The following is a 15,342-nucleotide window of genomic DNA, read 5'->3' as shown; positions in this document are numbered from 1 at the left end:
ATGCAGAGTCCCAAACCTCTTCAGGCGGTTTAGGGGTTAGGGGCTCAGCTTTCATCTCCGAGCCCTGCGGTGGCATCAGGGTTATAGTGTAAGGCAGCAGGTTGCTGGAGCACCTGGCCTGGGATTGCTAGAACTGGCTTTTCTTCCACCACTTTGTCTAGCACAGTAACTCCATATGGGCTTGGTCCTCTCTGCAGAGAGTTAAGAAAACTCTGGTTAGTGTCCATCATGTTAAGGAGGATGAGAGCACGGTATCTTTCCTGTGGTGTTAATACAATATGTTAATAATGTGTATTTACTCTGAATCAAAGCTTTGTTATTATTGCATTAATGAGATGTAGTAACTGTGTGCCGATGACCATGGCCACCTTGTTGAATCTATGTTGTGAGTTTGATGTGATGCACACCAATGGTGTTTCCATATGACATTGTAATGACTGTCTCACTTTGACTTTCTGTAAGCTGTCTGTAGTGGCAAATCTCAGCATACAAAACAATTTCACCAAGGTACTGCAATATGGAAACAGGAGAACACACTGGATATAAGTATGTGCTTAACATTAATACATCAAGCATTTCTGAACAATGTTATCTGTTACTAGTATCTCCCAGGTCTCATTTCTGAGAAAGACATACAAACTGGATTTCTAGGTGGGCTATAAAATAAGTGGGTTTGTTCTTCATGAACACATATGTATCAGGCTTTCCATCCTGACACTAGCTTTCAGGGGTTTATTATTTTGTCATGGAAGTTTTAACTTTTAGTTGAATTATAGTTATATTTTAATAAGGTATTCCATTTTAGGGTATTTTGTCTTTCATCAGTAAGAGCAGAATCTTGGCCTGACAGCATAGGTATCCCTGAATTAGTAAAAAAACAAATCAAACAGCAATCCAAACAGAACTGCCCATGCCAAAGGATGAAGAGGGATTTCAGTAACAATCTTTCTAATCATCAATAACAGTAACAATCTTTCTAATCATCAATACTAGATGACTTGACTTGGCTGCATAAGTTAAAGTCTTGCAGAACCACCAGTCACTGGAGGCAGTATAGGACAGAATGGGGTGGACACCCCCACTTCTGTCAGAGACAGGCCTGGTGCTGTAACGGTGGTGGGGTTATTAGTTCAAGCTGAAGACATTGGTTTGAACAGATATTTTCTGGTGACAGATGCTGTAACTCACAGGCCTGAATAACAAAAAAAATAAAGAAAAGGAGGAAGAGAATAACTGAAGGGATAAATTTGTTTACAGTCGTCCACAGTTTCTATCATTAATGTTGCTTTTCGTGGCTCTGAGTGATTCCTATTCTTTAGCGGCTGCATTTACACAGAGTAGCATCATCCTGTATATGAGACCCACTTATTATTTTGCAAGTGCAGAGGAGGCGAAATAATGGTCCTAAGGAAGTAGCAAATGAGAAGACGATGATGAAGAAAAATAACTTAAAGGTCTTAAAGAAAGATAACCTGGGGAAAACATCTTACATGCTGAAATGAAAAACTCAGGCTTGTCTTCCCATGGCAGTACCCTGCCCCTTCTCTTTTCTATTTGTCTCTTTTGTTTTCTTTTCCCTACCCCCTTCTCCACTGCTTTTTGTCATTTCCCATCATGTTATCTCTGTCTTTGGAACATCATATCCTTGAGGCAAAAACTTTATCTCCTTACGTAAGTGTAAAATGATGCATGCTACTTTGGCACTTAGCTGATGCAAGGATGCCAGAACAGCAGAACACCTTTAATATGCCAAAATTTGCATATGAAAATCTCTACCAAGGCAGCATCAGGGATATTACTAGTAACAAAGTCTTACATCCATAGACGGCCAATGCTATAAGCTGGGCTGCACAGGTATTACAGGATGGGAGCCCCTCTTTGCTGTCTGTCTCCTGAGGTATGAAGCCAAGAGACAAATCGCCTCCAGTGCTCAGGTGTGTTGATACATCCCAGCAGCCAAACATCTGCATATCCTGGAGTGATGGATAAGTCAAGATCTTAATTAAAAGAAACTAGGCAGTTAGTTATTTTTTCAGTTTGGGAATGCATGTTTGCCGGTGATTCCCAGCTGCTGCCCCGTGGGTGGGCTGTGAGACTCCCGGGAATTGCTCTTACAGGGCTGCAGTTTCTCTGATGTAGGACTGATCTCCTTTCTTCTGCCTGCCCCTATTCCCCTTAGCTATGGGCAGCCAGTGCCTGCTCAGGGTGCATTCACTGGAGGGCGCAGTTGACCTTAGCTCTTCGGGCTCCTTGCGAGGCTGAAGGTCCAGCCGTGCCACAGCCCAGCCCTGCCAGCCACCTCCATGCAATCCTGCCCAGGTCCAAGTCACTAAATGCAGCAGTGCACAGCTATGTCAGTCTCTCCCCGTGCCAGTACTGCCGGCAGGCAGCTTTCAGGCTTTTAATCTCACGACATGTTTGTTAACTTAATACACATCTGTGTATAACAGACTAACAGGATGATTACTTGTCTCAGAGCAGGTTGTAAGATCCAGTCAGAATTGTTTTCACAGCCCCTGTCAAAGAAGTCTGTTGAATTAACTCTGTTTAAATGGATGCACACAATAATACAAGCACATTTTGAATGTGATCTTATGTGCATCACACATAACAAGTTACATTCTGTCGTCACACACACACTAAATCTCTAGAAATGATGCTGGAGGGTGTTTAGCCTTTTTCAGGATAACCTTTTCCCTAATGAAGAGCCTTCTAGGAAATTGCTAACGATTTGCTGGAAGCCAACAGATGTGAGCAAGACTGCTGTTGAGTTTTGGGATTCATGTTTATTCAAAGTTTTTGGGTTGCTCTGGAATTTGGTCAGTTCCAAACAAGCTTTTTGCACAAGTGCTGGGATATCACCTTCCTTAGGCAACTTATAAAATATGTATTATCTACTGAATCCAAAAGGAAAAGTTTCTGCTTTTCACAAGTGTCTTTATAAACTGGAGATAACTTTCTGCCGCTTGCAGGGATTGCTTAACAGGACCAGATCTATGCAAACATATGCAGGCAGACCTTTCTTTTCCTCCCCTTTCATGTTATGCAGTATTCTTCATGCCAGTGCAACACAATTGCACAATTACTTTCATATAGTTCTCTTGGATGAAAATTGATTTTGTAAGTATCCTGAAAGGCGTTGGAGTTTGGTAATTGCCTCCTCTAAAATGGAGCCTTGATCTCTCGTTGTAATGCTGCTCTAATTAATTAGAATACCAAAATCCCAGGAAACTGATTTCTTCATCCCTCCTTGCAAGAGTGGTTTTAATCCATTCACCCTGTGAATTCTCTTCTGCCTTTCCCCAGATGTCTCATGAAATGATAACAGGAGCTGAGCTGAGGCAGGTACCCTTCAGCTCCCTGTATTTATGGCTGTTGTACACGGCCTCTTGCATATCCTGGACAGGCTGGCCAGCAGGAGGATGTGTAACGTAGGCAGCAGCATCTTACGTCTGCTTCTCTAATTTTCTCTTGAAATTATCTTCGGCTATGAATGGCTACAACTGCAGTTCTGGCTCCTGCTTCTTGCCATCAGCCTGTGTTACCTGTTAGTGCTCAGGGGCTTCCTACAGGCAATTTCATCCCTGGGAATATGTGCAGGGGAACAGGTTTTCTGTGCTGATGGCGCAGATCCTTTTCTGCAAAGTTCTTTGAGCATGCGTTTGGTAGGAGTAGCTCCTCTTTCTTTCCCCCAGCAGGGGCCTTAAACAAAGGGAAAAATTTCATGTATTTCCAGTGCATATTTCCCATATAACTGTCTATTCATTGTGTATGTTTCCCATGTAATTTTCTATTTGAACAAACTCTTCTTTCCTACTGAGAATACATTTGTCTGAAGTGATTTTGCCAGGGAACTTTGTATTAATGTATATATAATATATATATATATGAAATATATCATGTACATATAATAGCTATTAATAAGATTATTAATATTTACAATATTGATCACAAACCAAGATCCTCATCTCTTTTCTCTCCCCTTTGGAGGTACACATGTGTAGCATTGTAAGCAAGCGTGGCCCAAAGATGTTCCTTTATGTTCTTCTGCCATGCACGAAGAGCCTCTCAGCCTTTGCTAACAAACCCAATATGTTTTTGTGGGTTCACATTGTCACCTTAGCAGAAATTGCCATTGTGTTATCCTTTCTTCAGCTATTAGGACTGAACGAGTAATTTTCATAGAATCACAGAATGGTTTGGGTTGGAAGGAACCTTAAAGCTCATCCGGTTCCAACCCTCCTGCTATGGGCAGGGACACCTTCCACTAGACCAGGTTGCTCAAAGCCCTGTCCAACCTGGCATGGGGCAGCCACAGCTTCTCATGGCAACCTGTGCCAGTGCCTCACCACCGTCACAGGGAATATTTTTTGCCTAATATCTAACCTAAATCTGCCCTCTTTCAGCTTAAAACCATTTCCCCTTTTCCTGTCACTGCATGCCCTTGTAAAAAGTCCTTCTCCAACTTTCTTTGAAGCTACACCTTCCTGTGTCTCTGGTGGACTCTTGCTCTGCTTAAACCCCATCCCGTCTCCTCTGACGGATGCAGGCTTGTCTTTTTTCCATTCACCTGGATTACATTGGTTTAGGAAATAACTGATAAGTGCATCAGAAGCACAGGACCATGTGGTAGAGCCAGATTGGCCAGGATGTCTGCTTCCATTTGTGAAAACCTGATTCAGAATTAATGCAACTCAGTGCTGCTTTATTTCCCAACAGTTTTGTCATGCAGATTGCTCATTGTCTGCTGATGGAGCAATACAAGCTGTTGGCTGGCCGCAGCAGTGCTCTGGTTTGCTTACCCTGTGGCTGAGCCTTTGTGTCTGTGTGCAGGGGAGAAAGCCCAGCTTCAGAGAGCAAACACCAGACTGTAAGCGGTATTGCAAATATCCAAGTCATCCCTAGTGCAGGGCACAAAGACCAGTTCTTCCAGAGGATGCTGAAAGAGGGGAAGACTTCTTGCTCAGTTTTCAGCTTGTTGAAGGTCTACTGAGAAAGCTGAAGAGTGCAGTGTTACCTTGTTCAATAGCAATATAGCATATTTCAGGGAGGTTATTTAGTACCCTGCTTAAAGGTTCTTTTCTTCTTGTTCTTTTCTTTCTCCTCCCCCCTTTTTGTTTTTTAATTTAGTGCATGTTGGTGTTGCTTTTCCTGTACCAGTGTAGCCTTTTGTCCTAAGCCCACCATTAATCTTGTGATGTAACAAAAAGGGGGAAAAAAATGTTTTTTTGCACTGGAAATGAGCACTAGGAAACAATTTAATTTAAGTATTTCTTAAATCTGGAAATGGTTTTGTGTTCACAGACCCCCTGCCAGAATGGGGCAGTTTTGCTTCCTTTCATTTCCAGTGTTCAAGCCACTTAATTCGTGTTTTCTGAAAGTGGTAGCTGAAAACAATTTTCTGAGTCTTTATTCATGTTCTTGAACAAATTCCCTGATTTCCAATGTGTGAAGCATATAATAGCTCCCCTTGGGTTTCACACACTGAGTTTATTTTGTCCTAGTATCCCTCTACTGGGGAAAGCTTTGCATGCCTTCTTACGGAAGGCAATTTTAAGCACATTCCCCATGTGGGACAAGGGGCAGTTAGTGAACCCGAAGCTAATGTTCACATTATTTTTAATTAATCCTGTAAGCAGTTGGTAGCACTGAGATTTGAGAGCAGGCTTCCTGATCTGACAGACACTTACAGAGGGGTTTGGTTTTGTAAAAATGACTAGTCTCATGAAGCTATTGAAATGCATAGGTAAGTGTCTAGAGGTACAGTTTTATGGCTTTGAATACAGGGCTTATATGTTCATGATTAAACCCAGTATTTTTTAATATTTGAAGACCTGTCACTTTGTCTTCTTTCTCTGTGACTATGTAGAACTGCATTAACAGTGTAAAATAAATGCTAGCTCAAGAGAATAAAGGTTTCGGAGCAATCGTTAGGAATATAACCTCAGGTTACACAGAAAGGAAAAAAAAGGCAGGGGATGGGGGGGAAATCCTGTTCCACTGGGTCATGAGCAAATGGCCATGAACTAAAAATAATCTTCCTATTGTTCCACAGAATGTGAGTAGAAATTAATATGCTAAGTCCGAATCCACTAAAAGTACTCATGCTGTTTCTCTGCATGTATTTAATGTATTTGGAATTGCATTGATGATTTTATACACTCACTTAATGTGCTGTATCTAGATGTATTCTCCCTGTACAAACCTACATTTTTCATGAAGAAAAATCTACCCTGACAAAAATTAATTTCTCTTTAATGAGTCTATTATATTAAGTGCAATAAAATCATGAAAATTCCCTTTCCCTTTTCAGAATGGCCAAAAGGCATGGTAAAGAGGCATGACTAATCCCGCATCCTAAGGGCTTTGAACGGGAAGAATGGGGTAGGATGGAGTTCCTCAGCCATACAACCAGTTTACTGCCTGAAAAGGGGTTGGATAAAGGCAGGATTTAATACAAAAGGTCAGGCAAGAATAATCCCTTTCCATTGAAAGGAAACTGAACTCGGTAAAAATACTTGGTGATGAAAGGAAAGGAGTTGCTGCTATGGTGGAGAAGCAACAGATATTTCAGGTTTGAAAGAAGAGCATCACCAGAGTGGTGGGCTATTTGGTGATCATCAGTCAGTGGTGGTTTGTTTTTTTCTTGCACTCAGCTGCTCATTAGGAAGGATGCAACAAGGTTCAGGAGTCCCAGGTGGGTACTTAGGGCTGAATAGCCAGTCAGTCATCATGAAGACTCCTGGGATATAGTAAATGGCTGTCAACATTCTATTTTTATCCTCTTAGTCAGTGATGGAGAGAGAGAGGGTTGTTTGCCTAGCAGATGAAATATCATTTAAGTAGCGAATGTTGTGCTTGTCTGGTAAAAGCATACAGCAGTCAGACTGGCAAAGCACTAAAGTGCTGCAATTTTTCTAGCTTCTCCTTTGCTGTCATTTATATGGAGAGAAGGTCCAGAAACGTGATCTTGCCCCACTGAGACAAGTCTGTCAGAGCAAATAGAGTTTGCATCTTCCCTAATTCTCTGTTGCACTCAACATTTTCCCTCTGGAGCTCTCCCTGCCTCTGTGAGGGCTCTGTATAGCCCCCGGGCCCTGCTCACTTACAGCAGCCTGGGGGAGGAAGACAGTTGCATGTCCTTAATAAAGATGCCTCCTGGTCTCTGCATGTAGTCCCTCATGCTTGCAGAAGCATCTTGACATAAAAAGAGGCTAACAGGAGATCAGATGTCTCTTATCCTCTGTGTGTGTCTGAAAGAAGGCAAAAAACATCCTTCTCTTTGCCTCATAAGTTGGCACTGCTGTTTCTGTTTCTAATGGCAGTCTTGCTGAAGGTGCCTTAATTTGGGAGGTCTATTTGCAAAGAATGGTAAAAGAAAATGGTGAAGATTGCATTATGGGAACAGGGAAATCACCAGGGTTTGTTGAGATTAAAAGGAATATTGTGCTTACATGTTGTGTGGTTTCCCCCAGTCATCCCTTCCTGCACTCATCCCATAAAATTCATTTTTCCTGAAGCCCTGTGTCATATATTGAAAAATTACCTCCTCAACATTTTACATTGCATAGGAATTGTTGTTCACTAAAACATGATCTATTTGTATTTTCACACATTTAAGTGGACAGAAGCATATCCTGAGAAAGAAAGAATAGTGTAAGGTCAAGATCTACCATATCTAAGTGGTTCAAATTTTCAGCAAAATTCCCCTGGGTTTGTATTTTATGTCTCATGTCCTGTGTGAGAGGCTACTTCTCTCCCTGCTGCCGGCAGAGTGGTATTTTTCCCTTGAGCAGAGCAGGATATGGAAAATGGTCTGTTTTGTAGTTGATTGTGTGGAGTGCCTCTAGTAAATGAACCTGAGAATCTCAGAAGAGAAATGACTGCCTGTGGAAAAAAAAACAAAGATGGCCTTGCTAACTATTAGAAAGTGTTGCTGGATTTTAACACAGAAGTCATTATTTTGCTAGTGAATGTCCAGAAGAACATAATTATAAACAATTACATTGTTTACAGTTGACAGCTAAGGGAGATGAAAGAGATGAGGACAACTTGGTTTAAGCTTATAATTTGAAGATGGTGGTATTACTGGTGTAATCAGGCAGGGATTTCATCTCCTGCTACTGTGATATTTTACTAGAAGACCCACAATCGGTGTTGTCTGTGTATTCACAGTGGTATGTTGCAAAGTCCGCAATTTTGGGTCTTCCCCTCTGAATAGTTGTGGTGCATCAGTTGAACACCATCCTGCTAGATTCATGCTATGCCCTTGTCCACCATGAGCTTGTAAGTGGTCTGAGTTCCCAAGCAAGCATCTCCAGGGACAAAGCATTTTCCAGCATATATGTCCCTGTCATGCTGTCTTTAAGATGCTCTTTAAATCAGATCCTTCTGAGATTAGTGAAAAAAATAGCTCCAAAATCTCCACAATACCAAAGAACTAAGCATTAACAGGCTAAAGGACTGCAGCCCCACTGGGTTTACTAGGGATAGGCATGGCCAGTCACCTACAGGATTTTATTTGCTGGTAACTAATCATCGCAAACATCAGCAGAGATTTTTTTTTTGGTGTCTAAGAAATAACTGGTTCATCTCTTGGAAAAAGCTGTTTCAAGCCCTGAAGATGTTGCAAGGTGCCTTTGGGATAACACATAAAAATGTATTGCTTTGTGGAAAAGTTTCCTTGTGTCCCTTGTGGCTGTTGGAGAGCTGTAATCTCACTCATCCCAAGGTGGCTCTGAGCCTTTGCCTCTCACATCTGGGTCTCCTAAAGGGATGTGGCCATCCAGTGAGATATTAAAAGAAAAAGAATCAGGTTCTAGCTTCCCTGATTTACTGCGCAGTGTTTGTGGAGGGTGCTGATCTCTATCTCTCTTTTCATTAATTGTACGTTATTTTTCAGCCCTACAGTGGCATTTTTGACAGTGTAGAGCGGGTACCACTCCTCTGCAGCTGAATCAGAGCAGATTTCGCCTTCTAGAGTGTGTGTGGCTAAACTCTGCCACAGCATCTTGAGGACAGAGATGACTTGTGAGGGTTGGGAGGAGGAGCAGATGGTGGAAAGCATCAGCAGTCTTCCCTTCCCCAAGAGGACTGAGGGCACCTGAAGCCCCTTCATCACAAACCTGTGAGAGGGTGCCTCCTGATGCTGAGGGGCAGCTCTGGGCTGCAGCCAGGGGTTTTGCTCCCTGCAGGGCTGTCTTCACCTACCAGGCATTGGGGCTCTCTGTCCTCCGCTGGCAAAGGTGGATGGATCAGTGTCAGTCTTGGTCAGGCTCCCTGCTGCAAGCTTTGGGTTCAGCTTGGCAGTGCAATAGGTTTAATGGAACTGAAGGAAACCTGAGCAGCACTGAACAGGGGTTGCATTGCACAAGGAAGGCAACCCAGGCAAGGGACAGGAGTGCCATACATTCAGCAAAATGCTCCTGTGTGTGTCAGGCAGAAAGAGGCACCTGCAAGAGGGAGGTCTGCTTTCTTTTGGATGCTGCCGCTTGTGTAGCATGCAGTGGCTCTTGCTGGCACAGTCCTTGCTGTCTCAGCTGCAGATTTACACCCTCCCCCCCCCGCAGCTGGAGGTTGGTGGCTGCCACTGAATTCTTAGACAGCCAAGACATGAATCAAACTGTAATGTGAAAAGTCCTTAAAGTTTCATGGTTTACTTCACAGGATCTAGGTAGGATGTAAGCTGTTCTTTTATTTGTTTAGCTCTGGGCCACAAATTCTAACCCAGATTTGTACTGGAACTTATTTAGCTATGTCTTTCAGCTTATCATACATATCATGTGAAGGTACTGAAATAATTGTATTTATATGTATATTTACACATATACACACATGCACATATATAGTCGGTAATGCATTTTTACTGTCCATGTTCTAGGTTCCAGTGAATGGCAAAATTATATCATCAGTCAACATCAAAGAGAAAAAGCTTGTCAAGGTACTAGCAAGAGTTTTGGAGTTAATATATTGTCTTTCAAGAGACTTGTTTTAAGAATATTTCCTATTTGGCAGTCCTTTGTAAAGATAATTTGTAAAAATAAGTTGTGGCACTTAAGAGGTGACTTAGGAACAGGAGACCAAGTAACTGTCTGGTACAGTCACACTGTGGTGCTTGTCACTGCCACCACAAGTTGGACGGTCTCATGGTCCATGCGTGAGCTGGGATCTCCTGTATTTCAGTTCCAGCTCTGACAGGGACATTTCCTTGGGTCTGGGCAAGGGTTTTATCTTGGGCATTGAGCACTTGTACTGTCATGGAGGAAAGTGTCTGTGCTTTACAGATACTTCTAAGTGAGGAGCAGCCCCCCACCCTGGGCAGGGAAGTGTGCTCCTGATAGGGGTATTCTGCCCTGGAAAAGTCAAGAACCACTTGCTAGAATGTTAAAGCTAGAATATTCAAAATTGAAGGCTTAAGGTTAGCTCTACTGCTTCATCAAGACATATGAAAATCACCTCAGCCACTGCTGTGCCCTTTCAGATTAGTGTAAACTACAGACATCTTCATTTAAAAAAGTCTGTTCCATGGGGGCTTTTTTGGTTAAGCATAGGCAGGGTCTTAACACTTGATTTCAGCATTGCTGGTTGTAAAGGGGGTAAATCATTTTAAGGTTTCCTCCTTTATAGGATGAAAATTAATTTTCAGGAATGATGAATGCAAATCTTATTATAGAGCAGGTACCTGAATTAAAATCTAAGCTTCCTAGACTAGCAGATAGGACAAATTTGTAGGCCAAAAGCTGCAGCATTCATTTGTTTGGAGTTTGCAAAGATATCGGATCAGGAAGACTTTTGCACCCCCCTAAAGATTCCAGTGACAACTGCTCTCCGAGTACCACTGTGTGGTCTCTGTTTCAAAACTATGACCCTGACTCTTTTCCTTCATGATGAAATGTAACAAATACCTGGTTTATCTTTCTGGTTTACCTCCTGTATACTGTAGCCTAGGAAGAAGAGGAAAGCCCAGTGCTCAGATAGGAAGGTGCCAAAAGACCTGCTTTCTGCAGAAAAAGACAAACTGCAAGAGGAGGAAGGTAACAAAAGATCTGGTACTTCTGTTATCTGATTTATATTAACAAATAATAACATGGGATGAAATATTTCAAAAGGGAAGTCTTCTCCACTCTTCTAGTATTCTGCGTTATTGGGGAAAAATGCCAGTTTGAGAGGTAATTATATCTATTAAGTCCAGATTAATAGGGCTTTGAGCAACCTGGCCTAGTGGAAGGTGTCCCTGCCCATGGCAGGGGATTGGAACTAGACGAGTTTTATGGTCCCTTCCAACCCAAACCATTCTATGATACAATTCTATGTTCTGCTCCTTACTATGTGTAACTAGGACAGGGACCACGTGTTTTCCTGTAAGAACTTCTCAGGTTCTTACCACATTCACAGGGATGGCCCATCTGCAGATGAGGAAGCATCTCTGAAGTGGCCAGAGGTCCACTGAGTAGCAGAGTCCTGTCTTCATGCTCTTACTTAATCCTGTGGCCTCTGCCATGCTGATGCACAGCTGAAGCTGTGGTCTTCCCAGGCAATGTTTTGTGGTGCCCATGATGGAAGCTGGTAAAGGCACTGGGGTAATATATAGCCAATTTCTAGCATGCCCATGAAACAAAGTCAAGATCTTTGCTTGCAAGCAAATCTGCAAAGCAATCTGGCAGGGGCTAGCAAGGCTTGGGCAGCTAGAATTTCACTGGAAAATATATTGCATCCTACGAGCGCCTCTCTGTCTCCACCCATCAAGGGTCATACTGTAAAAAAGAAACTCTAAGCTTTTCTGGACTTAAAAGATTATAATGTGATTCGTGGGGTCATGAGATCAAAAGAAGCCCTCACTGCTGTTGGACCAGAGTCCTCCCTGTGGGCCCTTATGCCTGGAGCAGAGTGCCTACAAGGCTGCCTGAAGAGAATTGGAAGCAGAAAAGCCTTTTCTTCAAACAGATGTTTAGTTTTGAACAGATGAGCCAGCTGAACTGTTTCACACTTATTTGGGGGTACTTTGGAGAAACAAAGAGTTTGCCTCGATGAAATCCAGGGACTTTGTTTTTCTTGTTATTAACCATTTGTGCCAGTCCCTCTGCTGACTTCTTGGGTCATGGAGAGCATGGATGGAGGCAGAACCTGGCCCATTCAGTATGAACGAATATGTGCTGAAATCAGATGTGTGGCAGAGGGTCTCCACATCGCAGAACAAGTCTGAGGGTATGTTCAGGGCTACAGAAAGCCAGTAAATTGAAGCCTTATTTGATGATTAAGATTTTCTCTGCTGTCAGATGTACAAGGCGGTGGATGCTCTGCTGTGACATCTCCCCTAAGGGAACGGGTGTCACGTCAGGCTGACAGAAAGGACAGAAGAATATGTGCAGTGACATGAGTCAGGACATATGACAGACAGGTTTGTGATGGGGATTTCTTATGTAACTGGTTTCTGCAGAGACAACAAAGGCTGCACGCAGGGAAGATGCTGCATGAGGCCGTGCTAGCACTCTCTGCCCTGATGCCGCTTTTACAGCCAGTATCAGAAACTACCAGATAGCTGTTTACCTTCGTGCTAAGCAATAAAGGCAGTAAAGGAAATTTCTTGTTTGCTTAAAAATGAACTTTGCTTTGTGTTGTAGGAGTTTGGCAGACCAAGATCAGCAGCAGAGAAAAGAGACACTTAAGAAAAGAAAGGCTGAAACAAAAAGGTAAATGTACAGGCTTAGTTTACACATCTACCCTGGCTGAGCTGGTCACCCCTTCTCAGTTTCCAACATCTTTCTTTTCTCTATTCGTCATTCGGCAGCAAAATCTTCACATTCATGTAGGCTCTTAACTTAGGAAAAAGCAACTTTGGGAGCTCTTACTTGGGAGCTTGCCTTTTACTCCAGGCTTTCATTAAAACACATAGTATTACCCATAGGACTTTGAAAGCAAATAAATGTCTGTTAGATCTGAGATCTGCTAAAGGCTTGTTGTAATGTGGATTACTTACTTCTGCATGACTTGAGAGAAGTTTTCTGATAGTGGATGTATAAAAACTTGTGTAATTTGCTCAGTTCCAAACAGGTTCTTTAATCCAGACCTGCATAGAGTAAACAGCTATAAAAGGGGGATAAAATTAAACAAAACTTTGTGCTCACTCTACGTTTTTCTTCTGAGGATTTTAAAATGTCTGCCATGTACTTGTGCCTATATACATTTCTACTAATCATGTTGTTATTAACATTATAACATATTAATATTATGTTTATATATGAAAGCAGGTCATGGAGTTAAGGTATTTGGAAATATTTTAATTATCTGTGGTTAAATGATCAATATAATAGTGAAACCTGTAAATTTAAAATATTAAAGTAATTTATAAGCTAAGATAGAAGTTTGAAATTGCAAGACATAGCTGGATAAATATGGGTGTTTGTGCACTGTCTGTAATAAGACTTGTCTTAAAGTGCTCTCAGGTAACCTAAAATCGAAGGGCAAGTGAACAGCAAATTTTAATCTAAAAATATACAGTTATTTTGGAACCACTTTATCATTTGGATTATATAATATTAAACATTGAGTTTAGATTTTTAACTCTTGGATTATCAAGAGTTGAGTTAAATATCTGCATGACAGTCTCTAATGGCTTATGGTGCTGAGGTCTCTACTTGCTCTCCAGCAAAGTAGATGGGTCTGTATTTGTCTTTCCTCATGCAGGTTGGCCTGTTGGCATTGGTGGTTCCAGCTGCATATGCAGAAGGTTAACGCATGGTTTAACAGTAAGATCTATCAGGTTTAAAGTGCTTTGCTGACCCAAGGGAAGGGAGCTCAGCTGACCACATTGCAGTTGAAGCACCAGAAGTCCTTGGTGCAGTCCTGGAGCCTGGGTTGTGCAGCAAGCTGAACCGGGTCATTGGGGTGGTCCTGTTTAGTATGGGTATTTACAAAGAAATGTGATCTTCCAGGAGAAATCCCTAACCCTGTCAAGTGCTGATTGCTGCACTTGGGAAGAAGCATCAGCATTAAGGTGTCTGAAGGTGGGGTTAATGACAGCAGTGGTCCCCTCCTCACCAAAGCCCCAGTAAAAAACTTTGCTATTGTGAAGGCTGGAGTCATAAAGTGCATTAGGAACCCTTCAGAACAAAAGATGTTGAAGGTATTTGTAATTATTTATAAATACTCATGTGCCTGGTGCTGATTTCTGTAGCAGCCTTGAATTAACAACATCCAAAAGGTTTGCTTTCTTTTTCCTTGGAGGTCCTGCTGTTCTCTTTCTCTCCCTCTATTGCTCTGGGTCCCCAGCTGGACTCTGGAGGCATTGAGCCACCCTTGCAGTTAGGAGGGGATGCCCAAGGCCTCTATAGTGCAGCGTCATCTCCTGTGGAATACTTTGCTGGATTGCATGGTGCCTTCCTTCTCACATGGTCTTTGTTATCTGCTGTTTCAGTGTCCCCTCCCAGGGGCTCTGCTTTACTGTCATTGTATCTGTGAATAATTTCAGTTGGCATATAGCTATTACTTCTGATGGGTTTAGATTAGGTGTTGCTCTGTTGTTTCCCCTGTACAAACTCTTAATTGTAATTAAAAATAATGATGACCCTGTGATAATGTTTATTCCCAAGAAGACCCCAGCAGAGCATCTCTGGGTAGCTTGGTAGCTGAGCAAGCCTTTGACTGGGATGAGAAGAGTGCACTGTGGCCACTCACAGAGGACACCAGTGGTGGTGGAAAAGGTGCTCTCATTGCCAAGGCAGAGTGTGGGACTGCACTGAAGGCGTCAGGAGCCATACAGGAAGAATCGGCGTTCTCCCTGGCAGAAGAGGATGTTTTCTCCAATGTAGGTGAGTGTCAAGCCTTGCAGAGGGAAAGCTTCGTGTCCCGCACAGTACAGCCTCACCAACATGCATCCTGCACACCTGCAATGTTGTCCAACCCTTTAAACCCTGCTACTTATTTTCCAGCAATAGTAATTCCTGTCTTTGCAGCAGGAATTTTTTTGTGTTGCAGGCTACCTGTTGGGTACAACTTGTTTTCTACCCACAGGTATGTAGTGTTTTGTTCCTTTGCAGACAAAGCATTTCCTTTCCTTTTCAAGGATGCTCACACATGGTCAGTCAGGCTTCAGGGTCTATCTGCAGCATGTAGATCAAAGCAGTATGAGTCAGGGTATTCCTATATCAGTTTGGGTATTTGACAGTTGGAAGTAGTCTGTTCCTGTCAGTGCTGTGCTGTACCTACATATTTTGCCCAGCTTCCCAGCTGATTCACCCCTTGCTCTTGTTCAAACAAGGTCGTTTAGAGCAACTTTGGCTCTCAGTTGTGCTGTTGGGGCATTCTCTATGTAACATAAGCTGGAGGTGGGAAGCTGCGTCTCTA

General features: G+C 42.5%; 1 protein-coding gene across 3 annotated transcripts in view; it reads left to right on the top strand.

Annotated features, from left to right (window-relative positions):
* LOC133273018 (protein LYRIC-like) overlaps positions 1-15,342 on the top strand; it is a 30,293-nt gene that overhangs the window by 906 nt on the left and 14,045 nt on the right. For 2 of the 3 annotated variants that reach the window (XM_061460879.1, XM_061460881.1), the window contains exons 2-5: positions 9,881-9,940; positions 10,943-11,033; positions 12,621-12,689; positions 14,589-14,807. In XM_061460879.1, coding sequence (XP_061316863.1) covers positions 9,881-9,940; positions 10,943-11,033; positions 12,621-12,689; positions 14,589-14,807 — 439 coding nt within the window. The remainder of the gene's footprint in view (positions 1-9,880; positions 9,941-10,942; positions 11,034-12,620; positions 12,690-14,588; positions 14,808-15,342) is intronic. The other variant, XM_061460880.1, reaches the window with a different exon arrangement.

This window comes from Pezoporus flaviventris, unplaced genomic scaffold, assembly GCF_033815535.1.
Source record: "Pezoporus flaviventris isolate CSIRO_AGI_PZ_B2104156 unplaced genomic scaffold, CSIRO_AGI_Pfla_v1 ptg000031l, whole genome shotgun sequence".
NCBI classification, from domain to species: domain Eukaryota; kingdom Metazoa; phylum Chordata; class Aves; order Psittaciformes; family Psittacidae; genus Pezoporus; species Pezoporus flaviventris.
Note: the sequence above shows the minus strand (reverse complement) of the source record. Positions and strands in the feature narration are given on the sequence as shown.